Here is a 27474-nt window from a genome sequence, read left to right on the forward strand (position 1 = left end):
GGCACTATACAGACCTGGCTCTTCCCCAAAGTCAAAATGACCATGAAAGGTAAACATTTTGAATCAATTCAGGACGTCAAGGCAGCCACGACAATGCAACTAAATACACTCACAAAACAGGACTCCAGAACTCTTTTAGAAAGTAGCGAGACTCATGGGATAAGTGTGTTCAAAGTGAGGGTATTTTGAGGGGGATTAATGGCAATGTGTCTTTCACTGTAATAAAGTTGTTGTTTTTCTCTAATTTAAACTGTCACTGTACTTTTCAATCAGTGCACACAGAAATGTAATTTTAAAAGAACTCCACTGTGGAAATTAATACTGGTGATAGCTGAACAATGTGAATGAACATACCTAAAGCCATTGAATTGTATAATTTAAATGGCTAAAATGGTCAACTATATGTTAGGCATACTGTCAGAATAAAAAAATTTTAAGAAATCAAGATCCCTGCAAAAAACCTGGCTCAAGTTATAGACCAGTCAGTGAATGCCTCTTGGGGGCAAGGAAGGATGGATCTTGGAAGATCAGAAAGTAAGCACATTGTAAGACAGCCCAGGGAAGTGGCACAGGCTTAGGTGAGCTGTGAGACGAACATCCGGAAGGACTCAACTTCTGAGCTAAGCTTCTCAGTGGATGAATGTTGACTTGGAGATCTCAGTGTGAAAAGGCTCAGAAAATGTGGCCAAGCCCAGGATCCCAAAAGATAATTTCAGGAGCCAGAAGCTAAATAGATCTATGTTAGATCCCCACTAATTTGCTTCACTTTAGAATGATTTAATTCTACCACTTTTTCTCTTTAAGGGCTCTTTATGTATAATCTGTTATTCATAATCAATCAATACAATGTAGAATCTGAGAAGTCTCAAATGAGGCCACAGCAGGTCAAAAAAGAAAACAAAATACTGAATTTTTCAGATACTACTCACATAAACTATATAGATTTTTTTTTTTCCACCTAGGAAACAAACTCTTGAGCTGCAAACACATGGTCAATGTAATTCTATCATTTCTAATCAAGGAATCACAGGAAGGAACAATCATAAAAATCACCTTATGAAGGAAACCTGCTGCGCTGTTCCCTCACCTTCCCCCCCACCAATTCTCTTAAGGTAGTGTAGAAGTTTGGGTGTTCAGACACACCATGTTCCCTGCTATGGGCCAATGAGATGAAAATACAGATTCACAGAGAGCTGTCCTTTTGCCTAAACAATCAGGAATCTCAGAATTCTATCAACTCCAATGAACTATCCTTAATCAACTTTTTTTTTTTTTTTTTGGTCATCATACTTGCCCATTTGATGACTCTTATTCTAGAAATCCTTTTACTGAAAACTGACTCAAGTTGCCAAAGCCTGTCAGTGAGCAGGCAGAAAATAAAGAATACACGAATGAGCAAATGCTCACCAGTCATTTCCACAGGACACACCCTCCTGGCAGAAAGGTGAATTCCAGTGATCCAAAAGGATAAGACAGTGACTGCACAAGCTTAGAAGCATCAGAGCAAAGGATGCAGGGACACGCAGGCGATCCGACTTTTCCCAACTCTGGGCATTTCTGTGAATACCTAGAACCTTCCCTCCAGGTGGTACTGGAGGGACACTAGGCAAATGCTTCCTATTAGTCTACACCCCAGGCAAACCAGCCTATCAAATTTCAGCTTTCTTAACACACATGCTCTTGTCCTGAAGATATAATTGAGGCATCTCTATAGCCCAACCTGTCCTCCTGGAAATTTAGGAAGGGCCGTGCCTGAAAGCAAGGCGTGGCAGGAGGCACCGTAGGACACGGGAATGCACCACCTGTCACCACGTGCGGCACGAATGAGTCTCACAAGGTGGAAGAAGCAGACACAAAAGGGGACAACGCTCACAAAGTGAGTCATTCACATTAAGTGTAAAAACAGAGCTACACTGGTAGAGAAGCCAGGACAGTGGTTACACTTAAGTGTCACGGGAAGGGGAGGGAGGGGTGTCAGGGCCAGAAAGTGAGGCTGACATTGCAATCATCAAGACAGGGTCTGGGTGGCAGTGACCCCCCACGTCCTGTTTCCAATGTGCACTGTACTTCAACTTCTTTAATGTAGGAAGAAAAAAAAAAAAGCCAGGATACCAAACTTGGCCCTAGTCTGCCTAATACACATGGTCACAGCTCCAATCGAGATCAGAGGTCAAACGAGGACGATCCCAGCCGCGCATGTTGGCACTCGCCTGTAATCTCAGCACCAGGGAGCAGAGGCAGGACGATCACAGCAAGTCTGAAGCCTGCCTGGGCTCCACAGTGAGTTCAAGGACAGCCTAAACTACATAAGTGAGACCATGTCTCAAAAAAAAAAAACCAAGAGGATAATCCCGGAGGGAGATTGAGAGTTTAAATCCAGCTACACACAGCCTTCTGGTGACTTATAGGTGACCCATACACTTGCTACTAAGTTTCAGAAGAATTTCATATTTTTTGCGTTATTCCTTTGCCAGCGTTTTACCACAAACGTGTGACAAGGAAACCAAAGCTTGGAGAAGACCGGCCAAACCGCAAGCCATGTGCCTGGCAGGACCCACAACATCCGGTGGCCAGCCAAGTGCCCAACCTGGGGCACAGGTGTGCCCAGCCCAGGAAAGCTGGGCTACAGCTATCAATGACCTCATTAATCCTAGTGCCCTCATAGACTCCTGGGCGGGCTGAGACGGTGCAAAGAGCAGCAAGTTTACCCTGTACACCTGCCAAGGCAAGGCCAGATGTTTCTGATAAAGGCAGAAGAGAAGCGCTGGACAGGACACACAGCGGCACGACAAGGGTGCTTTCTCTGAGCACCGGTCCCCTGAACCCAGCAATGGAAAGTAACAGCTGCCACCACACTCTCTGCACACAGGAAGAAGAGGCCTCGCTCGGGGGCCGCCATGCCACCTCAGGGAGATTCCAGCGCTGACGCACCATGTGCTCACAAGCCTGGGGTAAGTGTGGCACTGACGGGGAGCGCAGGAGCCACTCCTCCAGGATCCTGTTGCATGGTTGTGAGTCACAGGGTTTCCTGTTCTTCCAGTTCTCACTCTCAGCTGCATCAAGTTACAGCCAGCCAGACCTCAGGCGGCAGCACCTGTCCCAGGTCCAGGAGATGGGCATTTGGGGCACCCAGCCCTGGGACCTCCTGTCCTCAGATTCTGCCCTCACTATGGGGCAGCAGTGGAAATGAGTAGTCTGTCCCAGGTGTCCGAGATCCTGGCTCCGTCCATTTATTGGCGGATCCTGGCTGAACACCAACCACATTGAGTGGGCTGGGGCCAGGCTTGGAGGACACCAGCACACAGGGCTCCATCCATGGCAAGAAGGAAATATGCCAACATTAATTACAAACTGGAGGTGAGGCAGACAGTTGCCAGTTTTGTACACTGTAATAAAACAGGGATTTATCACTTAAGTCACATACATCACTGCAAGGCTAAGCAGCATTTGCCTTGAAAATGTTAAGAATGTGTGCGTGTATTGATTCCTGACTCCCATGTGTGAAATGTTCCCCTTGGGCTTAAAAAATTCCCATTCGCTATCACCGGAAATGTCCTCTCCCCAGCCAGTGGAGAGGATGCAGTTCTGACACCTTGTTTCTCTCTTCCTAGGTTGTCCTACAGGCACCAACTAAATCTACTTCCTATCTGGGCTGCCAGCAGCTCTCTCAAAACTCAAGATATAGTAGGTGCTCAAGAAATGTTTGTAATGGCTCCCTACAAGGGACAGGGGAATGCCAACCGGAGCTGGAAAATAGAATCAGTGAAGGGGATGAGCTGGCTGCTCCGGACTGACAGGTACTGCGTCTCACCTCGTTCTTCAGGCCTGTGCCCTCGCTGTATGGGATTCTGCCATTGTTTCCTGCCCATCCACCTACCTGCCCTGCATAGTACCCTAGATTCCCTAGCGGTCAGATGCCACCTACCCCTAGACAGCCCCATGCCAGGGACCACAGGGCACCTGCACTCCCCGCTCCTGTCTGCTGCCAGTGACCACCTGCTGAGCCAAGTCCCTCTGGGCAGGTCCCTCTGTACCATGACCAGGCCCAGACCTCCCAGGTAGTCCCACCCACCCCAAGGCCCCACCCACCATAGGCAAGACACCTATTTACTGGCAGACAATCTAAGTTTACACTTGTGGTACAGGCACGGCTATGAACAGTCCCCATTCACTGATTTAATTCTCAAAAGTGGCCCAGTTTGAACAATAAATTATAGGGTTTGCACAGGGACAGCCCACAAAGCAAATCCCGACTTTGTTCTTGGGGAACCCACACTTTAAAGATGAGACTTCATGTTGCACAGACGGTGTTTAAAGGAAACAGGACAGAGATCAAGAAACTGGGTTCCAGCTCTGCAGCCTATTCTGAGTGGCAGCGCAGCTCCCTGAGTTCAGAGCATCAGATTTCTTCAACTGTAAATTGAAGGGTTTGGATTACATGACCCCAGAGGTCCCTTCCCAGCTGACACCTGACTCATAACCCCATGAAACCTCCGGTCGGCCGAAGCAACCCCGTACAAGGGGCGGGGGGAACGTGCAGGCCTGGGTCCAGGAGTCAGACTGTCTCGCCAAATCCGAGCTTGCCCTTGGGCAAAGTGGTGTCCTCTCTGTGCCTGGTGTCTTCATCTGAATGACAGATAAAGTGCCTACCCTGAAAGGCAGCTTGAGGGTGTCCTGAGCTACTACACTTGTGCCATGTATTAGCAGAGGTCAGCTCTTAACACTGCAGGTGTTTGTCATCTTGAAGACCTTTGTGGGGAAGCAACTGATGGGACACAACTTCATGTGGAAGGCTTCATGAGGACATAAAAAAATCTGAAAAAAATGCACGGAGGAGGAGAAAGAGGAGGAGGAGGAAGGAGGAAGCCCCTCAAATGGGAAAGAAGGAAAAGAGCCTCAAATGCACTCACTTAACTCTAATTAAAGCTTTCAGGTGGTTTATCTTTATTCCTTCCTTCTTCAGATGATAGAAATGCCAAAAAGCAGCAGCTAGGAATAGGTACGGGGATGTAGCTCGCTTGCTACAGTGGTACAGCCTTGCCTAGCGTGTGCAAGGCCCTGGGTTTGATCTCCAGCACTGCCAAAAATAAAAAGTTGCATGTGATTTCAATGTGACCTAACTAGCCCATTATGGAGCATATCTTTACTTTAAAAAAATAAAAATAAAGAGGTTGTGAATAAGGCCTTTTAAGAATTCAGCCTATCTCCAAGGGCAGAGATGCTGAATATCCAGGGCCAGCAGGAAAGGTACACCCCAAGGGCTCCAGGCCAGGTTGTCAGAGCCCAGACCCATTCCCCTGGTTGGCTCTGAGACCCAGGTCCCTCCAGGAAAAACACATCGAGATGGTGACCACCTGTAAACCTGGGCGGCACTTCCGGGGAAATGAGATTCTCTATTCACAGGACCAGAGCCACGACTCCTGACTGGAATAAAGCAGAAGTTGTTCAAGGGCTAGAGAACAGAAGTCCCACAGACACAATCCCCAGGGCTTTGTCAAAAACCTGAGGCACCCCAGTGTCAGCAGGAGGTGACACTCAAAAGCCCAGGGGCTGAAGATGAGGGACAAAGCTCTCCACTGAGGCCCAAGGTGGCCAGGAACCCCCATACAGTGAGCCAAAGACTGTGGGAGCACCTGCTTCCTCCAGGCCCAGGTCCCTTCAGGGGGTCTCTGGACATCAAGGGGAGCCATCCACCCATGGCCTGGTCTTGTGAACCTGTGGACCAGCCCAGGGGACCTCAAGCAGAGGTTTCCCCAGTGGGAAGCCAGAGTCCAGGGCAGATGTGAGGAAGGGAGAGCAAGAATCCAGCTGCGAAACTGTAGCAGAAGAAAACTTCGAAAGGAGCAGCCACAGCATCCGCCCTCGGAGCCTCTGCGCTCCTGCTCCCTGGGGGAAGCTACTGCGGGAGCCGGAACGATGCCGAGACCATTCCGTGCAGCTATGTGCTGTCATGAGGACACTTCAACCCGGGGTGCACCAATGGGCAAGGCATCCCAGAGACCCCAGAACAGGGCACCGCTTCCCCAGAGAAACAGGAGCTAGTCAGAGGAAGGGATCGAGGATGCGTCTCCTCTGCACAGAAAAGCTAAGGAGTTGAAAGGGGCACTGAAGATGCTTCTTTCTCTCCTAGCTTCAGAAACTTTTTTCACTCTGCCCCTCTGCCCTCTGCCCTAATCTGACATTAGAGCACAAATGAGCCTAGACCCACACACTCTCAAAGAAGCCCTGAGCAATATGCAGGGGGTGCAGGGCGTCTTTCTGCTCCTGTCCAGGTGGATAGGACAGCAAGGTACCTAAGAACATGCACTCTTTTCTCCCTGTAGTAATACTTAATACCTAAAGCATTATGTCAGAAACACTTCTTTAAGAGCTTGACATCTTAACTCTTTTTTTCTTTTGGTCTTAGAGACAGGGTCTCACTATGCAGTTCAGGCTGAATTTGAGCTCACTTTGTAGCCCAAGCTGGCCCTGAACTCTCAAAGATCCTACTGCCTCAGCCTCCCAAGTGCTGGGATTACAGGTGTGCACCACCACACCGGGCTTAACTCTTTTCCATTCAGTTCTTCAAATGCCCCTTTGTGGTGTTATTCAACAATCTGTTCCTTTTGTAAGAGGAAGAAACTGAGGCCTAGAGGTTGCATACCTGGCCCAAGGCTATTGTGTGATAAACCAGGATTCAACACCAGGGAGCTCAACTGTGTCTTACCACACAGCCTTCCCCAAGAAGGGCAGGACTGTCTCCACCCCTCAGGGGGTCACTGGCCCCTCTCCTCTGCTCCCCAGCCATGACAGCTCCGGAACTCATGTTTCTCCAGCTCATGTGACTCCCCTGGTCGGTAGCCCAGCAGATGCCCAGTCTCCATGGAAACTCCAACACAGCCAGAGTGAGAGTCTCCCCAGGACAAACGGACAGCCTTCCCTGCTGGCCTTCCAGAGCTCTGGCACTGCCCATTTTTCCGGATGAGAACAGACTACCACCAACCTGCCACTGCCCCTGGGAGCCCACTTTTCAGTGGGAGCTCACAGGCAGCTACTGACTGTGGACTGGCAATCCTCACCTTCAGTCCACGTTTTCAAAAGTCCCCGTTTCCCACCGTGACGTCCCATGGTGTGGCGCCTTCACTGTCAAGAGCCCAGGGCTCTAGTCCAGCCTGGAGCTACCAGCTAGCTCTGTAAGTGGGCGTGGCGCATTTGGAAACTGGACGGGGAAAGGCTGTATTCTTCTAATGCAGCTCATCGACCTCCACCCGACATTTTAGATAATTCTTTGTTGTGGTGAGGGATTACAGTTTGGATCTAAAATGTTCCCCAAAAGCCAGCTGATGGGCTTTGGGAAGCGATTAGATCCCTAACTCCATCAACAGGTTAATCCACCGCCGAGTTCATCTGAGGAAGGGATTAAGGGAGGTGGGCCCAGTAGAAGCAAGTGGGGCACTGGGGAACCGTGATCTTGGGGAACTGTGATCTTGGGGAACTATACCTTGGCCTGGCCCCAGGCCCCTTCCTCTCTGGCTCTTTTCCTGCTTCCTGTTTGGCATGAGGTGAGCAGCTCTCCCCCCTCACACCCTTTCCAGCAAGTTCTCTTCTGCCTCCCCTCAGACCCGGTCTGAGGAACCAGCCCAAAGTGAACAAAACCGTATGCCAAAATAATCTCTCTTCTTCCAAGTGGTTATTTTCAGGCACTTCCTCATGGCTAACTCAGTGGGCTACCTTGTGCACTGTAGGATTTGTTCTCATCCATCCATAGAATCTACCTACTACACACTAGTAAACCCCACCCACCCACCGACCTTGTGACAACCAAGAAATGTTTCCAGACATTGCAAAAATCTCCAGACACTGGGGGGGGAGAGGAAATCACTCCTAGATGAAAAATATTGCCCCCCAAAACAGTAAAAAGACTCAGGCTTTCCTCCTACCCCACTGCATACCCTGTAAATCTGGGTAGAATAGAAATTCTTGCTCTTTAGGATAGGCTAGGATGACCAGCTCACAAAATTTTCTGGGCCAAAATGTCAGCAGCACGAAGGCTGAGAAAAATTGCCTTAGACATAACAGCAATAGAAAGCAACAGCTCCTGTTCCCACCCCAGCAAGTAAGCCTGGTGCGAATGCACGGATGCTACTAAGACACATCTAGTGAGCTCAGATTTGATCTGCCACACACACCCCTACTGCTTTGAGGTAGCAAAGACAGTCAATACAGTGTTAGGAAACAAACCAAATGGGCTGACTTTAAAACTCCACAGTGATAATGAAGAACCTCCTAAGAGTTGGTCTTTTAAACCAGGCGTGGTGCCACACACCTATAATCCCAGCAATCAGGAGGCTGAGGCAGGAGAGACCAGCCTGGGGCTACAAGGTAAGTTCAAGGCCAGCCTGAACTGCATAGTGAGATCCTGTCTCAAAAAGACCAAAACAAACAAACAAACAAAAAGAGTCTGAACAAAGGAAGCCCGTTTTCTTGGGCACCCTAATTTTTTGGTACATTCTATCTCCCTCACTTCCACTGCCACCTTCTACCTCTGTGCTTGTGTTGCTCTGATTTTCCTGGGAAAGGGGCCCCCAACTGCCCCTGAACTCCTGGACCTAGAGAAGTTCAACTTTGAAAAGTGATGTTTAAAAAAAATATTGGAGGCTGGGCATGGTGGTGAATGTGTGTAATCCCAGCACTCACACTTGGTAGGCTGAGGCAGGAGGATCGTTGTGAGTTTGAGATCAGCCTGGGCTACAAAGTGAGCTCAAGGCCAGCCTGCACTGCATAGCGAGACCCTGTCTCAAAAAGACAAAAAAAAAAAAATTAAAATTAAAATTAAAAAGATGTCGGCTTTGTCTGAGCAGCCTCAGAGAGAATTTCAATTCATGAAAGGGTAAAAAAAAAAATTCTTGATATTCTCTGAAATAGGGTTTTTCTTCTCTATAAGATGGTTGTTTAGCAAGAGCTACAAACAGTAAAAAGACTCCGGCTTTGTCTTCTGAGCAGGGGAAAGAATAGTCTCAAGACACCAAGGTGTTACAAATTGAACAAATGACACATTGTCAATGACACTTAACATTGCCAAAACTAACCCAGTCAAAAATAATCTTATTAAGGTTTTAGGCAGACATTGTAGCACTGCCAATAGCTGGGGCAGGAGGATCCTCACTAACATAGTGAGTTCAAACCCAAGCTGAACAACAGTTTGAGATCCTGTCTCAAAATAATAATCATAATCATAATAATCTTACTAAGGTTTTAATCAGATTATTCCTACTAATTTTAATAACATTCAGTACATGTTCAAAATGTATCAAGGTTCTGCTGAGGTCTCTAACTCCCCATCAAGCCATCGTGAGGTACCCCCTTTGGACTTAGGGGCCAAAAATTATCTTTCCTGGAGCCTTCTCTCTCCAGGCATCTGAAGGGTATCTCAGTTTGTTTCTCACATAGCACGCAGAGGGCCCCGCACCCTTAGTAAGTTCTCAGAAGACACGAAAGTTCTTCAGTGTTTCTAATAGGCTATGTTGAATCTTTCTACGCTCAAAACAGCCCCCACTCAGGCCGGGCGTGGTGGCCCACACCTGTAATCCCAGCAGGCTGAAGCAGGAGGATCCTTGGGAGTTCGAGACCAGCCTGGGATACAAAGGGAGCTCAAGCTGGGCGTGGTGGCACATCCCTGAAATCCCAGCACTCGGGAGGCTGAGGCAGGAGGATCATTGTGAGTTCGAGACCAGCCTAGGCTACAAAGTGAGCTCAAGGCCAGCCTGAACTCCATAGTGAGACAGGGTCTCAAAAAGACAAAAAAAAAAAAAGTGAGCTCAAAGCCAGCCTAAAATGCATAGTGCCTGTCCAAATAAGATTAAAAAAAAAAGACAGCCCCCCACTTAAGTCCACGTTGAAAGCCACATAGTGTGCATGAAAGGGTATGAAGTATATATGCTATATACAATATACCCTGTATATAGTAAGGAGCCTAAGTGAGCACTATCTATTGCAGCACTGGAGTTTGATCAATGGCAAAAGAAAGGATTATATACTCCATTGCACTTCTATAGTTAGCTGATTTTAATTTTCAGAGACAAAAATCTTGCATTAATTTGCCTCAGTGAAATGACTCCCCCACATACACACAGAGGATACAAGCCTTGATTGCTGGGGAAGGAACCACTCCCCCTCCCTCCCTGCCCTGCAGATCAGTCCTCTCAGGCCAGGCTTCAAGAAGGACCAGCCCCAAGCGGGGTGTGGTGGCGCACGCCTGAAATCCCAGCATTCGGGAGGCTGAGGCAGGAGGATCGTTGTGAGTTTGAGACCAGCCTGGGCCACAAAGTGAGCTCAAAGCCAGCCTGAACTGCAGAGGGAGACCCTGTCTCAAAAAGACAAAATAGGGGCTGGGGATTTAGCTCAGCGGCACAGCACCTGCCTGGCAAGCGCAAGGTCGTTGAGTTTCATTCCCGGTACCAGAAAAAAAACAAACAAAAAAAAAAGAGAACTGCTTTCCCTCCAAGGGTCTACCCACCCATCCCTTGCTCTGTTTTCTCCACAAAGAGAGACACCCATCAGTGTCTCTTGCACCCATCAGTGACAAGAAGCTGTGGTGACAAAACTGAACAGCCAGGATCCTCCCCGCCCTCAGGAAGCAAATGGAACTGAACACTACCAATTCTAATGTATGGCAAAATGAAACGAATGCCTTGAAAGACTCAAGTTCAGCAACATGGGCACCCAGGCGAGGTAGAAAGCAAAAACTGTGAAAGAGGAAGGAGCTTTGGAGAGCAGGGAGTTATAAACAGCGCAGAAGTCAGGCTGAACATTCAGGGAAACAGCAAAGGCAAGGGCAGAACGACCTCAGGTGAACAGGCGTAACAGAGCAATGGTGACTCAAGTCTCTGCAGAATGAAAAGATGGAGAAAAGATGCGGCTGAATAAGGAGTAGAACCGGGTGGCTTGCGGTAGCCAAGAGAGTTGTACAAGGCTTCTGAAATAATCCAGCCTGGGTCCAGAAAGAGATGAGAAAAGAAACCGCGTAACCCTCTGAAGTAACCCGCACACCGTGTGATGAAGATGTAGCAGTGAAAAAAGAAGGTTGGTGAAAATGAATCCAGGGCTCCCAAAGGGAATAGCCAGTGAGTACTGATGCCAGGGATAGACCCAGCAGGAGTTAGTCCACTTCCAGACTTACTGGGGGGAAATTCTGCCAGCATCCACGAGTGGCACACACCAGGAGGCCAGAGACAGGTGAGCATGTGGCTAAGAGCGTGGTGTCTTACAAAAGAGAAAAAAAAAAGAAAAAAGGAACACAGTGCTCTTACAAAAACCTTGACTTTGGGCAAGTTCCTCTGTGTCTCAGTTGCTCACAGGAAAATAAAGATGCACAAAACATGCATACTTACCACATGGAGTTGTTTCAATGTTAATGAACTAACCTGTGTCATTACAGTCCATGCTTTGTGTTTGCACCTGATTTCCAAAGTTTTAACTGGCAAACCTGAGCAATAACACTCTTTCCCAATGCCACAAAACACTGGGTTTGTCCGCCAGGAGCCGGATGGTGCTATTTCCCTAAATCTTCAAAGCCCTCAGACTATAATGTATAAGATGATGTCATCACAAGTGTATTTCAGAATAATCCAAACCAAGGCCTTTTCAGAAGACTCTAAAACTCAATCTTTGGCCTTCTGTTTCCTTCCAGGAGCAACTCATCAGGACACACCCAAAATATTCTATTCTCTTCCTCCTAATTGCAGGTGGGATCAACAGCTCTATTCACCTAAGCTGGGAGTCTAAATCCCACGCCTGACACCTGGTGAGTAAAAGGTCTTATTCAATTCTGCCCCCATTGGTAACTTGGAAGAAATACATCCAGTGTCCTCAGGGAAACTTCACAGGCTGAAAGGTGGCTGGCTGCACTTGTGGAGAAAAGATGCCTACAGGAAAGGTGTTTTCCCACTGTACTCAACCATCACAAAGTCTTCCAAGTCTTACAAAAAGGAATGGATGGTCCCCAGAGGCTATAAGGTCCTGTAGTGCCTGGGGCCTAGAAATCACTTCCAGATACTCTAGCTAAATTGATTTCCTTGCCGGGCGTGGTGGCGCACGCCTGTAATCCCAGCACTCGGGAGGCTGAGGCAGGAGGATCATTGTGAGTTCAAACCCAGCCTGGGCTACAAAATGAGCTTAAGGCCAGCCTGAACTGCATACTGAGACCCTGTCTCAAAAAAAGACTAAATAAATAAGTAAATAAATCTATTTCCACTCTAGGTCCCAGGCCACAGGAGTAATGTAAATAAGTAAACTTGTGAAAGAACGTAAATGTCCTGCCTGGAGCAATATTCACTCAAATGAGAAGACCTCCTCGGGATTAATGGTCCTCCACTTTGTACTTCAGGTCTTGCCAAGAGATGACAGTCTTCCCCCAAGAGTTAGCTCATATCTTGGGCAGAGAAACATACAGAAGTTGCCAAGATCCTGCCAGCTCACAGACACGTTTCAAATAAACTGAATTAAAGTGCAGGGCCACGTCCCTAGAAGAGTTTAGAGCAACAGCGGCTCACAAACAGTAAAACCCAACTGAACCAGGAGCCTCTGCTCCCTCCTCACATCTCAGACTCATCTTCCACGGCTTTGGAAACATCAGCTCTTCATACTCTCCAATGACCCAGGACCACCAGAAGGAGGATAGGGCAGGTAAACCCACACGTAGCACGACGTCCAGACATCTCCCCTAAAATGTGTCCCATCAGACAGTGAAATTTCAAGTATGTAATTGAGCAACACTCAGTACTTAACTCACAGACCTAAAATAACTCTCCCAATCCTAGCCCCCGACCATCCTCTCCCTCAAATTCTAGCCAAGACGCCGGCCAGGGGGAAATCCCTGAATCCTGAGCTTTTCAAAAACTCAACTCACTCTCGAGTTTGAGCGCCCTGAGCCCGGCCCCGACCTACCCTCACCTCCACACCCCGAGGCAGGGAGAGTGAGAACCCCGCCTAGGCCTGAGGCTCTTTCTTATGTAAATGACTGGCGAGCCGCAGTGAGAGCTCCGGCTGGAGGGTGGGGGAGGCAAGATCCAGGTAGCAGACGATCAGGGCCTTTGGCAGAAAAGAAAGCTCGTTTTCAGAACAAAAATCTCAAAAAATCTGGGAAAACGGGGTGGGAGTACGGAGAGCGTCCGTTCAGAGTAACTTTTAAGCGCAAATGAAAGTGTCCAAAGCCCGCCCCCAAATGGGGCGCAAATCTCCAGGAGGCGACGCGGGGCAGTCCCGAGGCAGATCTGGCGGGCGGATCGCGGGAGCGCGGGCGCCCCTCGCCGAGCCTCAGTTCCGGGAGCCTCAGTTCCGGGGAAGGGGCAGCCGGCTGAATTCCTCTACGTCCCTCCCCGCGCTCCTTCCCGGGTCTGCTTTTCCTTCGGGCCGCCTCGGCGGGGCGGTGAGGAACCGCAGGAGAAACCGCACGCTTCCTCAACGCGTCCCTAAGCGCTGGAGGCCCCCAGCTGCCCCCACGCGGCCACGGAGCCTCCTCCCCCAGCCGCGGTCCTCCCCACGTGCTCTCGCCGGAACTCGGGCTTCCGAAGGGGGGCTCCTCCCACGTGGGCCCGGCGGTCCTTGACTACGTGCCGGCCTGCGCCCCTCCAGAAACAAGAAAAAAAACAGGGTAGGGGGAGAGCGCGCAGGGCCGGGGGCGGGGAGCACCCCACGCGCGCGCCGGCCTGCCAGTGCCTAGCGGACGTGGCTCCTCGTGCGTCGGAGTTTCCCAGCTACCCGACTTTTTCCGCGTCCCGAGCCCCGAACGAGGAGGAAGCAGGACCCGGGAGTTCCGGGAGAGCACGCAACTTTGTCGAAAGTGAGCCTCCCGCCATCCCCGCACACGCTGACTTACCTTCTGCGCTTGGTTACGGTTGAGCTCCGTGAAGAGGCAGGCGATCAGATGCGAGGCAATCATCCTGTTGCGGTCAGGCGGCGTGGAGTTGGGAAACCAAGGCGCAAGGGCTTGCGGGGGAGGCTAGTGGCGCGGTCCGACCGCTTTGTACCCGGGCTCGGCTGCCTGGACGGGAACGGAGGTCCCAGGCGGCGCCCAAAGCAGGCTAATAGCGATTGCGGGCCGGCTGGGGCGGGCGGTGGGGTCTCGGATCTCTAGAAATAGGTTTTTGGAGTCACAATTGCTAGAAGCTGCCTAAGTCTCACGCCAGGCGACTTGTTTAGTCACCCAGGGTCCAGCCGCTAACTTCAGCCACAGGGTCACTTAGGAAGAATCACAGTCAAGCTCCACTAAGCAGTCGGACCTCTCCGGCTCCCTCGCAGGATGCTCCAGCGAGCGAATCTTCTTAGCTGAGTGACACGACGTTGCTAGTGGCCTGGGACTTCAGCGCTGGAGTTTCGTGCAACAATGTGGCTTATTGAAGGGCTGCCGGCTCCCGGGCCGCCCGCTCAATGACGTGCGCACTCCCATTGGCTGCGCCCAGAGGGTGTGTGCGCCCGCGGGCCGCCCGCTGGCGCGGCACAGCCAATCAGCGCGCACGAGCCGCGGGCGCGGCTGCTCTGACACCCGAGCCGGCTGGCTGGAGAGGCGCGCCTGGGGCGCGGGGCGGGGCCTGGCACTCGGGATGGGACGTGTGTTCCGTGGCAAGAAGCTGGGACGCAAAGGCGCATGAGCCACCGCCGCGTCAGCCCGAGCTACGGGTGGGGGGCGCGTGATCGCAGACCCAGGAGAGGCGGGACGCCTGGAAAGACAAGTCACTGGACCAGCACACGCCCTGTGCCGAGAGATACAGCGTCTGGTACCTCGGAATCACATGAGGGGCTCCGGCACACGTCTGAAGCATCCTTATTCTCGCCCAGTCTGGCTCAACCCGTCCACGCATGCGAAGTGAGTCGCCTTAGCTGCTGCTTACTCTATACCAAGATTACAAAAGTCGGCCCGTCTAACCCTCACATCACTGATAGGAATGTGAGTCTCACCAACCCCGCTTTACAGATGCAGAAAAGAATCGAGGCATAGCACTGATTTTCCCAAGATCACACAGCCAGCGAGTCGCAGATGGAGAAAGAAGCCCACATGCCTCTGACTTGAGACCCTGCTCTTCCCCATTATAATGTCCTGCCTTTCTAGAAGCCAGGGAAGTAGACAGTGGGAACGGGGCATTGTCTGCAGCTGTGGGTGAGACTAGGTGGATGCTATGTGTGTAACTGGATGATCCGGGCTTGTGTGGGATTGGGTAGGGCGGGGTGGCTTACAGATGCACAGAGGAGCAGGAGCCCAGGCAGATCTAATGCCAGGCACCAGACTCCAAGTCTATGTATGTCGGTGGAGTGGCAATGAAATGCCAACCTCAAAAAACACAAGATCGATACCAGTGGGGAAGCACGAGCCTGGGGTTGGAGAAGTCACAGTGGAGGGAAGGTAAGGGTCTGCCGTGTTCTGCTGAGCAGTTTCTCTCAGTGGGGTGCTCCTGCAATGTGCGCACATATTATCACTATATGAGAAATAAACGGGCTGTGTTGGAAAACAAGAATACCCTACGGATCAACAGGGAAAACTATCCATGCCCCAGCCGCTCCGCAAAACTTGAAAGGTGGATAACTTCGCTGAATACACATCCTCACCCTCCCTTGCCTGTCAGGATTGGGCCCAGAGTGCTAATCACTTTAGCACTTTAGTGATTGGTCCTAATCACCACGGTGACCTACATGTTGCAAATCTCGTGCTCTGTTCCCTTCCCTGTGCTAGCCTTATTCCGTCTCTCACCCATACTGGGGCCGGAAGACCACATCCTCCATCCGGACACGGACACCTCTTCCTTGCCCACTCAGAGCCAGAGGCTTCCTTCGCTCTGCTGGGTTCCAGCCCCCACCGCACTCCCTCTAGCCCCTCGGCCCCGCGTTCTCTGCTGGCCAGTGCAGGAGAATTCCAGAGCTGCCCTCCACCCTACTCCCTGATCTGGTTACCAGCTCTCCCTGGGTGATCCGTCCCAGCCCCATGACTGGTAACATCACCACCACGTGGGTGACTCACAAAAGTAAATCTACAACAGAACCTCTCCCAGAGCCTCCAACTTAGCCCTCCAACTGGCATTTGTCAGCCTCACTGAAGTGACTCGCGTGTCACACTTAAAATGATGCAAAGTTGAAGTCGACTTTTCTTCCCAAATCTTTTGCTTTTCCAGTCATCTCAGAAAATGGCATTTCCCGCCAACTCAAGCCAGCCATGAGTCCTCCCGGCCTCTCACCTTCACATCTCGTCAGGCTGGGTGGCCTCTTAGACAGTCTCGGGGGCTGACCACCTCTCTCCGCACCCTGACGCTTCCTACCCAAGTCACCAAGGAACCCAGCAGGGACAGTGCCCCATCATCCTGCTTCAATTTTGCCACTTCCGCCCTGACCCCTGTAATCTCTTTTTCACTGAGGAGCCAAAATGATTCTAAAAGTATAAACTGTGCTGTATTCCCCTGGCTCAGAGCCACCTAATGGTTTCCAGTCTTAGAATAAAATGTGACCTCCTCATAATGATTGCAAAGGCTTTAAGGTCACTGCCTCCCTTTCCACCCATCCTGTAAGACTTGCCCCAGTGCACTGCCGGGCCCTCACATGTGCATGCTTTTCTCAAAAAAATGCCAAACTAGCCAGGTGTGGTGGCGCACCTGTAATCCCAGCACTCGGGAGGCTGAGGCAGGAGGATTGTTGTGAGCTCAAAACCAGCCTGGGCTACAAAGTGAGCTCAAGGCCAGCCTGAACTGCATAGCAAGACCCTGCCTCAAAAAGACAAAAAAAAAAAAAAAAAAGCCAAACTATTTCTCTCCCAAGCACCTTTGCTCTTTTCGTTTCTATGTGAAATATTCTCCGGACCTGTCTCTTCTCCCTGCTCTCTCTCACTGAGATTCAGCTCACATATCACCTTGGCAGAGGTTCCCCTTACCAGTTTATCTCAGGAAGTTCCGACCTCACCATCACTTAGGTCTGCTTGACTTCCTGTTTATTTTCTACTTGCTGTATTCTTTCTCTCCTCAAAAGAACAAGCTATAAGAGGTTATGGTCTGTGTCTATGTTCTCGTATATCTTTGGTGCCTAGAGTGGTAGATTTGCAAAAGATATTTATTTATAAGTTAATAGAAGAAATTATAGAAATACTGTTGTTCACGTTTTGTACAACAATACACACAAACATAGGGAGGTTGGTTTTATATGTTTTATGTATTTCTCAAATCTTTCCCACTTCTCTAGCTCAGCGCATGTATCCAGTGCCTGCCTGTCTTGTGATTGCAAAGATCTCATAACGGGGCTTTCCTCTCTACGTATAGATGCAGCATCTGTCCAATACAGAAGCTTAAAGTGGGGAGTAATGTGGTCTGACTTGCTTTTGTAAGACAATAACCGCACTCCACATGAGGCAAGAAGAGGCAGAATCTAAAAGATAAGGACCTGAGCTGAGCGGAGGGCAGGGCAGAGAGCTGGGCTATGAGTTTCCATGTTATGAGGCAGAATTGGTGGCCTTGGCCTGGGGTAGGGTCTGAAGAGGAAGATTACCTAAGCCTGCTGCCTAGAAGAAACACTTAGGAAAATAACAGCCCAGTGTGATAAAACCCACTGTCCCCAGCCGGTGGGACCAAAATCAGTGGGGTCAACTGTGACCCCCTTTCCACACACTAACGTGCATGCCTCCTCCACTCCCCTGTCCGTCCCATTTCATGTGGATTAGATAATAATCACATGTGCTGTAAGTACATGTTATCTTTTACAAAGCTCCCAGTAATCCTGGGAGATGGTTGGAGTGGCTGTCGCTATGTGCCCCCAGGTTATACATGACAAACTAAGGGGAAGCTACCCACCCAGGTGGAGATGTGTGTCTTTGGCTTTTCTGACTGCACACTCCCTGCCTGGAGTGTATTTGTGATGTTCAGATACTGCTCCCTACACACAGAGAGACACACGCAGACGTTGAAGGACAACGGCACAGTCATAGAATTTACACTCCACAGCTCCAAAAGAGAAATCAGTCAGCAAATATTTATTAAACGCTTACAGTACTCGGGACTTTTCAGTGCTATGGGAAATACAAAAGGTAACACAAGATAGGATTCCTGCCCCGATGGGATGAACTGTTTAGTCAAAAAAATATAAAGCTAACACATAAAACAAATATTACAGAATAGGACAGTCTGTCATCAAAAGCCAAATACAGGGGCCGAGGATACAGCTCAGTGGCACAACACCTGCCCAAGCGCGAGGGCCCGAGTTCAACTCCTGGTACCCACAAAAAAAAAAAAGAAAGAAAGCCAAGTATGCCTGTGCCTCTCTGTGTGGTGGAGTTTCGGAAGAAGGAGAGTCACAGCCAGTGCCAGCCAGCGGTGGTCTGGCAGACACGAGCCCCACACAGGACTGACCTGAGGCTGTTGCTGGGCAAGAAGACTTCTGTCTGCCAAATATTCCTCTTTTTAAATTAAGATTTATCAAGTTTGCAGCACATTCTGAGTGATGGGATTATGTAGAGAAATTTAAAGCGGTGGTGGACATGGCCCGAATGTAAATACAACTCCTATATCCTGTTAGCTCTAATTTTGGGCCCCTCATAGGATAATCTCTTGTGTTACGTAGTTCAGTGACACAATTATAAAGGTATAAATTTGAGGAACTTGGAAAGAAAGGCATTTAAAGGTTTGTTTGTTTGTTTGTTTTCAACACGCTAGGCAGGTCCTCTACCATTGAGCTATATCTGGAGCCCTTAGAAACATTTAAAGCCAGGCATGGTGGCACACACCTGTAATCCCAGCACTTGGGAGGCTGAGGCAGGAAGACCATTGCGAGTTCGAGACCAGCCTGGGCTACAAAGTGAGCTCAAGTTCAGCCTGAACTGCATAGCAAGACCTTGTCTCAAAAAAATAAAATAAAATAAACAAAAACAAAAAAGAGAAATGAAAAAGCCAGGTGTGGTGACACACACCTGTAATCCCAGCACTTGGGAGGCTGAGGCAGGAGGATCATTGTGAGTTCGAGGCCAGCCTGGCTTACAAAGTGAGGTCAAATCCAGCCTGAACTGCATAGCGAGACCTTGTCTCAAAGTAAATAAATAAATAAATAAAAATAAACAAACCAAAAAAAAGAAATGAAAAAGCCGGGTGTGGTGACACACACCTACAATCCCAGCACTTAGGAGGCTGAGGCAGGAGGATCACTGTGAGTTCGAGGCCAGCCTGGCTTACAAAGTGAGGTCAAATCCAGCCTGAACTGCATAGCAAGACCTTGTCTCAAAAAGATAAAATAAGGGGCTGGGGATTTAGCTCAGCGACAAAAGCGCCTGCCTGGCAAGTGCAAGGTCGTGAGTTCGGTTCCCGGTACCGGAGAAAAAACAAAAAAAAAAAAAAAAAAAAAGACAAAATAAAAAATAAAAAAATAAAATGCCCAGTCATGCTACCTCATGTTTTTCTCACTTCTTTCACTGATTTTCTGTCTTTTTGTTATGAGTCTAATAGGGACCTTCAGCACCTTTTCTCAGGACTCTGGGGTCATCTCCCGCTGATCTGTGCTCCACTTCGTTTCCGGCCCGTGCACTGTCTTCTGGTGCTGATGGGAACCTATCACTGCCCTTCCTCTCAGCTGAGCCCTGTCCGCCTGCCCAGCCTTGCCCCTGCCACCCCTCTCTGGAATCATCTCTTGAGAGCAGAACCCTTTGATAAATTGGCTTCCTAAAGTCCAAAACGTATCAAAAGCATTGAAAAGTAGGGTATCGGTGCCCGGTCAGTTACAGTGGGGGAAAGTACTCCATGGGCAAATTGAGGTTAAAAAAAAAAACCTGACTGAATAAACTGACACTGAGCTTGTTGATTAGCCCCCTGAACGCACAAGGGTGTATATCGCAACCTGCGCGTCAGTGCAGTCAGGGTCTGGGGATGTGGGGAAGGCCTCCAGGATGCACCAGCAGAGGTGCCCTCCAAGGCCATCCTGAACTTGTGGGTGATATGTCTGACCTTCTCCTGCTGAGCACAGGGCAATGAGAAGGACGTGGTAGCATGAAAGGCTGGCACGGGAATCCTGTATGATCTTGGGCTTTTCTGAGCTCCAGTTTCATCTTTAGATATCATGAAAGGGAAAGTACAAAGCCTGTTACCTAGTAGATCCTGAATACTAGCTCTGTAAATGCACCGTTCATAGCAACATGTTCTTTTTGTTTTGTTTTGTCTTTTTGAGACAGGGTCCCCCTATGCAGTTCAGGCTGAACTTGAGCTCACTTTGTAACCCAGGCTGGTCTTGAACTCACAAAGATCCTCCTGCCTCTGCCTCCCGAGTGTTGGGATTACAGGTGTGGGCCACCACGCCCAGCTTGTTTTGTTCTTGTTGTTTTGTTTCTTTTTGTCTTTTTTTAAATTTTATTTTAAAGAAAATAAAAGAATAATAGCAAAATAACAACAACATAGACAAAAACAAAACAAAGCAAAAACGATAAAAATGATACAGGATTTGAAAACAAAATGATAAGAATTAACAGTGGTTGTTATATTACATATTGTTATTTTGGGTTTTTTTTCTTGGCTTTTTTATTTGTTTTTTTTTTTTTTTTCTTGTACCAGAAATCGAACTTAGGACCTTACGCTTGCCGGGCAGGCACTTGTGCCACTGAGCTACATCCCCAGCTATTTTGGCTTTTTGAGACAGGGTCTCACTATGCAGTTCAGGGTGGCCTTGAGCTCACTTTGTAGCCCAGGATGGTCTCGAACTCGCAAGGATCCTCCTGTCTCAGCCTCCCGAGTGCTGGGATTACAGGCGTGCACCATCACACCCCGCTTGTTTTGTTCTTGTTATTGTTTTGTTCTTGTTATTGTTTTGTTTGTTTTCATCTTTTTTTAAATTTTATTTTAAAAAAATAAAAGAATAATAGCAAAATAACAACAACATAGACAAAAACAAAACAAAGATAAAACAATAAAAATGATACAGGATTTGAAAACAAAATGATAAGAATTAACAGTGGTTGTTATATTACATATTGTTATTTTGGGTTTTTTTTCTTGGCTTTTTTATTTGTTTTTTTTTTTTTTTTTTTCTTGTACCAGGAATCGAACTTAGGACCTTACGCTTGCCAGGCAGGCACTTGTGCCACTGAGCTACATCCCCAGCTATTTTGGCTTTTTGAGACAGGGTCTCACTATGCAGTTCAGGGTGGCCTTGAGCTCACTTTGTAGCCCAGGCTGGTCTCGAACTCACAAGGATCCTCCTGTCTCAGTCTCCCGAGTGCTGGGATTACAGGCGTGTGCCATCACAATGGCTATATTACACCTTCTTATCTTCAACGAAGTTGCTTGTTTTTGTCTTTGTGAAACAGGGTCTCACTATGCAGTTCAGGCTGGTCTTGGACTCACTTTGTAGCCCAGACTGGCCTTGAACTCACAATGATCTTCCTACCTCAGCCTCCTGAGAGCTGGGATTACAGGTGTGTGCCACCATGCCCGGATATGGCTTTTTATTATCATTATTGCTGACAATTAAAAATAACTCGGTAACAAAATACCCCTTTCTAGGTTCCAGCCAAAGGACCCCAGGGAATTCCTCACTGCTGCCCCTTCTGTGCCTATTAGGTGGATCTCCTAGAGCGGTTCAAATAATCCTGATGCCAAGTTAACAACCATTGTTAGTGACATCTTTTCTTCCACTATCAGAGTGACCAGAAAGATAAAATCTGAGGAACTTAAACTGTATAAGAAACTTAGAAGACTGGAATAAGTAAGGAGAGCTAATAGTCTATCACGAATTTCACTTCCTCTTAGATTAATCTGTAAATTTTAAACACACTACACCTAAAATAATGGACTTTTTAAAATGCTTTTTCTAACATTCAGATGAAAAAGTAAATAAAACTACTCAGAAAATTTTTGCAAACCATGGAAAAAGCTAGTTCATTCACTTTTTTTTTATTTTAAGGAGTAAAAGAAGGATAACATAATAATAGGGAGGGCTTACCAAATTACAGACAAATGGGTAGGAAATTATCAATGTCATTCACTTTTTAGAGGGTTTTTTTTGTTTTTGTTTTTGTTTTAGACAGGGACTCAATATGTAGCACAGGGTGGCCTCAAACTCATGGTGATCCTCCTGCCTCAGTGTCTGGAATGGTAGAATTACTGGCATGCATCACTATGCCTGGCTTTCATTTACTTTTTAGTTTTTTAAAGACAGTCTCCCTATGTAGTTCAAGCTGGCCTCGAACTCCTGGCAATCCTCCTGCCTCAGCCTCCCGAGTACTGAGATTACACTTGTGCACCACCAGGCCCAGTTCATTCATCTTTTTTTTGGTCTTTCTGAGACAAGTTCTCGCTATGCAGTTCAGGCTGGCCTTGAGCTCACTTCGTAGCACAGGCTGGTCTCAAACTCACACCTATCCTCCTGCCTCAGCCTCCAGGGTGCTGGGATTACCAGGGTGCACCAGCTTATTCACTTTTTAAATGAAGAATGATAAAACCATTTGGGGGGAAGACTAAAAACCTAAATGCCATTAAAAAAAAAAAAAAAACTGGTGTGATAGTGCACGCCTGCAGTCCCAGCACTTAGGAGGCTGAGGCAGGAGGTCACTGCAAGTTCAAAGCCAGCCTGGGCTACATGACAAGTTAAGGACAGCCTGAATTGCCTAGCAAGAGCCTGTCTCAAAAAAAAAAAAAAAAGAAAAGAAAACTAAAAAAACAAAAAAACAAAAAACATAAAAGGCTCCCTATGAAGCAAAGTTGAAAGACAACTAGATAAAAATATGTATCACATACAAAAGGCTCATTTTCCTTCCACATAAAGAGCTTCTTCAAATTATTAAGAGAAAAACATCCAACCCTTGGGTGAAGGACACAGTTAAAGAGGCCACAGGAAAAGAACAAATAGTTATTTGACATATGAAAAGATGATTAATATCACCCACAATAATAAATGTAAATTTAAACTACACTGATGTGCTTTTTTCTTTTCTTACTCTCAGGGTGGGCAAAAATCAAATCATGATCATCACAGCAAACCACACTTCAAACAAACACTTTAACGGGAGCAGATTTCTCTAGAAGGAAATGAAATTTATGCAGCACTATTAAACCACTTGCGCTGGTCTCCCGAGTTCCACGGGCAGCTGAAGCTTCATTTTGTCTTTTCTTCACTGTTTCTCTTTTTCTTCATGTTGTGAAGATGAAAACGTTGGTGGGAGAGCTTAGCCTCCAGGAGACTAGTTTTACCTCTCACCAATATGAGGGCACCTGCAATTCCAGTTTGCTTACAGGTTTATCCATGCATGCTGGAAAAAGGCCTTCACTGAAATATCACTTGCCACAGAAAGGTTAGGATCCACTTAGTGGTTTGTTTGTTTGTTTGTTTTTCCTTTTGAGGCAAGATCTCACTGTGCAGTTCAGGCTGGCCTTGAGCTCACTTTGTAGACCAGGCTGGTCTCGAACTTGTAATGACCCTTCTGCCTCAGCCTCCTGAGTGCTGGGATTACAGGCATGTGCTACCACGCCCAGCTCACCTGGTCTTTATTTTATAATTTAGGGACTGCTTCAACGCATTAGAGCACATCTACGCAATGGGATAGCTGGCCACTATACAAAACAAAAGCAAAGAAGCTCTGTAACCATTAATTTGGAATGAGCAGCAAGATGCAATGGGGATTTAGCTCAGCGGCACAGCACCTGCCTGGCAAGCGCAAGGTCGTGATTTCGATTCCCAGTACCGGAAAAAAAAAAAAAAAAAAAAGCAGGATGAAGAACCATATTGTAGAAAGTTCATCACTGGTGCGTAAAAATAGGAAAACAAATGTTACCTGTGCTTAGCATAAACCATCCTCAAGTTAGGAGAACTGGGTGACCAGGAGATGTGGGCAGGGAGATTTTCTTGTGCAGTTTTGTACCAGGTTCAAGTGCTATCTCGTCACCAAAAAATGGTATTACATTAAAACGAGACAAAACAAAACAAAACAAAAACCCCACTAGTGGGAAGACAGCACAATAGAATAAAAAATTGGGAATAAAACACACTTGAATCTATCAAAAATTTAAAATTTAAAAAATGTATTAATGACGCTCAGACCACAGCACAGTCCAATTATATGAAGAACCTTTGGAGTGGGAAACCCGCGTCAGTATTTTTTAAACCGCCCCAGGCGCTCCAGTGCACAGGCATGGGGAAAAACCGGGGCTCTAGCAGGAGTCTGGGTGCTTTGGTTTCAGCGCTTGCAGATCGGCTGACTGTGTGTCAGTCTTAGCCTCTCAATCTAGCCGGGCATGGTGGCGCACACCTATAATCCCAGCACTCGGGAGGCTGAGGCAGGAGGATCCATGCGAGTTCGAGACCAGCCTGAGTTACAAAAGTGAGCTCAAGGCCGGCCTGAACTGCATAGAGACAACCTCTCTTAAAAAAAAAAATCGGTCTAACTCCTCCCTTCCCTCAACACCAGGCTGATCCCTCTGCCAGTCTCGAAGGTGCGTCTCTCTCCGCGCCCCTGCGGCATCCAGTCTTTATCTCTGTAGCCGTCTCCTCCCCGCGCTCTCCGTTTTCTTCTGAGAATGAACTCGCAAAAAAAAACAGGAAAACTCCCTCACCTCCTGTCGTTTCAGCGATGGGAAATGCATTGCTTCTAATTAAGAAGGCACTTGTCCCAGCACGCAGAGACAAGGCCCGGTTGGCAGCAGCGCCAGCATACTGACGGTGCCTCTCTCTGCACGCCCCGCTCCGGTGCCTGCAGTTAGGTTGGTTTCAGATGCAAGTAACAGAACACGCAGCCTCCAACAATACGCATATTTGTTGTTTCAAATTAAAAGCCGCCCAGCAGCAGGCCAGGTGCCAGACCCGTGCAGCTCCGGCCCTGCTTCTCTGAGAATCTCTTGGCTCTGCCTAGCTCCGCAAATGGGCTTCCTGTCTGCGCAGCATCCAGTTTCCATCCGCAAACAATGAGATCCAGGAGACGTTTGACACTATCTAGGGACACTGTTGGTTGTCACGGCTGGAGTGGGGAATGCCACCAGTAGGATGCTGCTGAGCTTTCTAAAACACATGCCACAGGCCCCGCAACAATGAATCGTCAGCCTAGAGCATCAAAGGTGGCAAGACCTGGCTTAGACTAACCGAGACCCACCCTACAGCTGAGGATAGGGTCACCTTCTCTTAGCCGCTGGGTGGATTCCCAAATAGTACCAGCTTTCTGGAAAGAAGGGATATGGTAGGCAACCGTCAATTCCCCCTATTCTTTGATGTGCAAGTGCTGGGGGCAGCACCTGCATCCTGCAGAGTAACCTAAATGGGAGATTTATGTTTTGTTTTGCTTGTTTTTCTTCCGGTACCGGGAATCGAACTCACGACCTTGCGCTTACCAGGCAGGCGCTGTGCCGCTGAGCTAAACCCCCAGCCCCCTAAGCGGGAGATTTAGAAAGTGGTGGTCTCGCCTTCCACTGCTGCAACCACTGAGCAGCAGCCGTGGCTCTGCGCCATCCCAAGGCCGTGGGCCTCAACAAGGGCCACAAGGGGACGAAGACCGTGAGCGAACCGAGGTACAGCCGCAGTGGCGGATGCCTCACCGAGCACACCAAGTGCGTACGGGACGTGACCCGGGAGGTGTGCGGCTTCGCCCCGTATGAGCGGCGCGCCATGGAGCTGCTCAAGGTCTCCAAGGACAAACCGGCCCTCAAGTTCATGAAGAAACGGTGGGGATGCACATCCGCGCCAAGAGAAAGGGCGAGGAGCTGAGCAACGTGCTGGCCGCCGTGAGAAAGGCAGCTGCCAAGAAGGACTGAGCTCAGCCTGTGTGGAATAAACCTTTGCAGAAGGTCAAAAACAAAATAAAATAAAAAGTAAAGAAAGTAGTGGTCTCAACCAGGTATGGTGGCGCACAACTGTAACCCCAGCACTTGGGAGGCTGAGGCAGGAGGATCACTGCAAGTTTGAGGCCAGCCTGGGTTACATAGTGAGTTTCAGCCTGAACTACATAGCAAGACCTTGTTCCCCCACCCCCCCCAAAAAAAACATGCTGGTCTCATTGCAATAGATTATATGGGTATATAGTCTTGGAACCCAGTGAAGCCGATGTTCTTTATATAATATTTATATTTCTGAAGAAATAAAAGGCTGGCACAAAAATGGCTACAAGACACTTACTAGTCAGTCGGAGAATACTACAGAAGCACTTCCCTAAGCCAGAGAGGAAAGTACAGCACCACTATTGGTAGAGTTTGAGCTATCAGGGAAAATGTGGAGTTAGCTGCTCCCATTTGAAACACCGGTCAGTATTCCAAGGAGACATGGGAGTTCAGGGAGTCAAGATTAAAGTATCAGCTAGAACATCCAGAAGAACAATATATCTCTGGGCTTTTTTTCCCCTGATACTATTCTTTATCCATTCTCTTTGGAAGCAGAAAAGAAGAAACATTACTTAGAGGACAAGTTTCTAGGGCAAAGATCAGGGTGGGCGTGCCATCCTAGGAATTCCATAAAGTTATGTGTATGTCTGATTGCTGAGCCTTTAGAAACATCTCCAGAATTTACTCAGGCTACAGGTGTGCGCCAGGCATGATGGGGCACACCTGTAATCGCAGCATTCGGAAGGTTGAGGCAGGAGGGTCAACTCAAGTTCAAGGCCAGCCTGGGCTACATAACGAGACCCTGTCTCAAAAAACAAAATTTAAAAAACAAAAATGAAAACATACAATACAGGTGTGGATGCAGCCACTCTCCCATGAACGCCAGCTGATTTGTGAGCCGGTGTGACTCTATTCTAGAGTTTTTATCTAAAATTTAGAATTGGGTCAGTTCACCTCCTGCATTAGTCAGCTTTTTGTGGCTGTGACAAGATACCTGAGAAAATCAACTTAAAGGAGGAAAGGTTTACTTTGGTTCATGGTTTCAGAAGGTTCAGTCCATGGCCAACTGATGCCATTGCTTCAGGCCTGTGGAGAGGCAGAACCATCACGTCAGAGGAAAGTTGCTCACCTTATACAGCCAGGAAGCAGGGAGGGAAAGAGCCACAAAGGAAGGGGTCAGAAACAAAATACAGTCCCCCAGTTTCACACCCCATGGCCTATTCCCTTCAACTACCCCTGCCTCCTAAGTGCGCACTTCCCTATGAACCCATCAGTGAAGATCTCTCCTGCCAGCACTTGTCTCTTGCTCAGTGACTATTTTATAAGGCAAGTAAGGCAAGGATAGGCTGGTTGGGGCTGGCATTTTCTTGGCACATGTCTTTTTGAGGCAGGTTTCACTATGCAGTTCAGGCTGGCCTTGAACTCACTTTGTGTTCTGTTGTTTTTTTTTTTTTTCTTGGACTCACTTTGTATCCCAGGCTTGCCTCAAACTCACAGTGATCTTCCTGCCTCAGCCTCCCAAGTGCTGGGATTACAGGTGTGTGCCACCACGCCTGGCAGCATTTTTAAAATTAATTAAGTTTATTGACACATTTTAGGTATATATAATGATCACATTCATGGTAGGGAATTTGTACCAGTACATGTCATAATCTTTCTTTTTTTTTTTTTTTTTGTCTTTTTGAGACAGGGTCTT

General features: G+C 48.2%; 1 protein-coding gene and 1 pseudogene across 1 annotated transcript in view; one reads left to right on the top strand and one right to left on the bottom strand.

Moving 5' to 3' along the window:
• Positions 1 to 14383, bottom strand: part of Hk2 (hexokinase 2) — a 68498-nt gene extending 54115 nt beyond the window's left edge. Inside the window, exon 1 of the mRNA XM_005385474.2 lies at positions 13856 to 14383. Coding sequence (XP_005385531.1) covers positions 13856 to 13918 — 63 coding nt within the window. The 5' untranslated portion in view covers positions 13919 to 14383. The remainder of the gene's footprint in view (positions 1 to 13855) is intronic.
• Positions 14384 to 15291: 908 nt separating this feature from the next.
• On the top strand, positions 15292 to 25715 carry LOC102021259 (annotated as a pseudogene).
• The last annotated feature ends 1759 nt before the right edge of the window (positions 25716 to 27474 follow it).

Source organism: Chinchilla lanigera, unplaced genomic scaffold (genome assembly GCF_000276665.1).
Source record: "Chinchilla lanigera isolate Chin_1 unplaced genomic scaffold, ChiLan1.0 scaffold00023, whole genome shotgun sequence".
Lineage (NCBI taxonomy): Eukaryota > Metazoa > Chordata > Mammalia > Rodentia > Chinchillidae > Chinchilla > Chinchilla lanigera.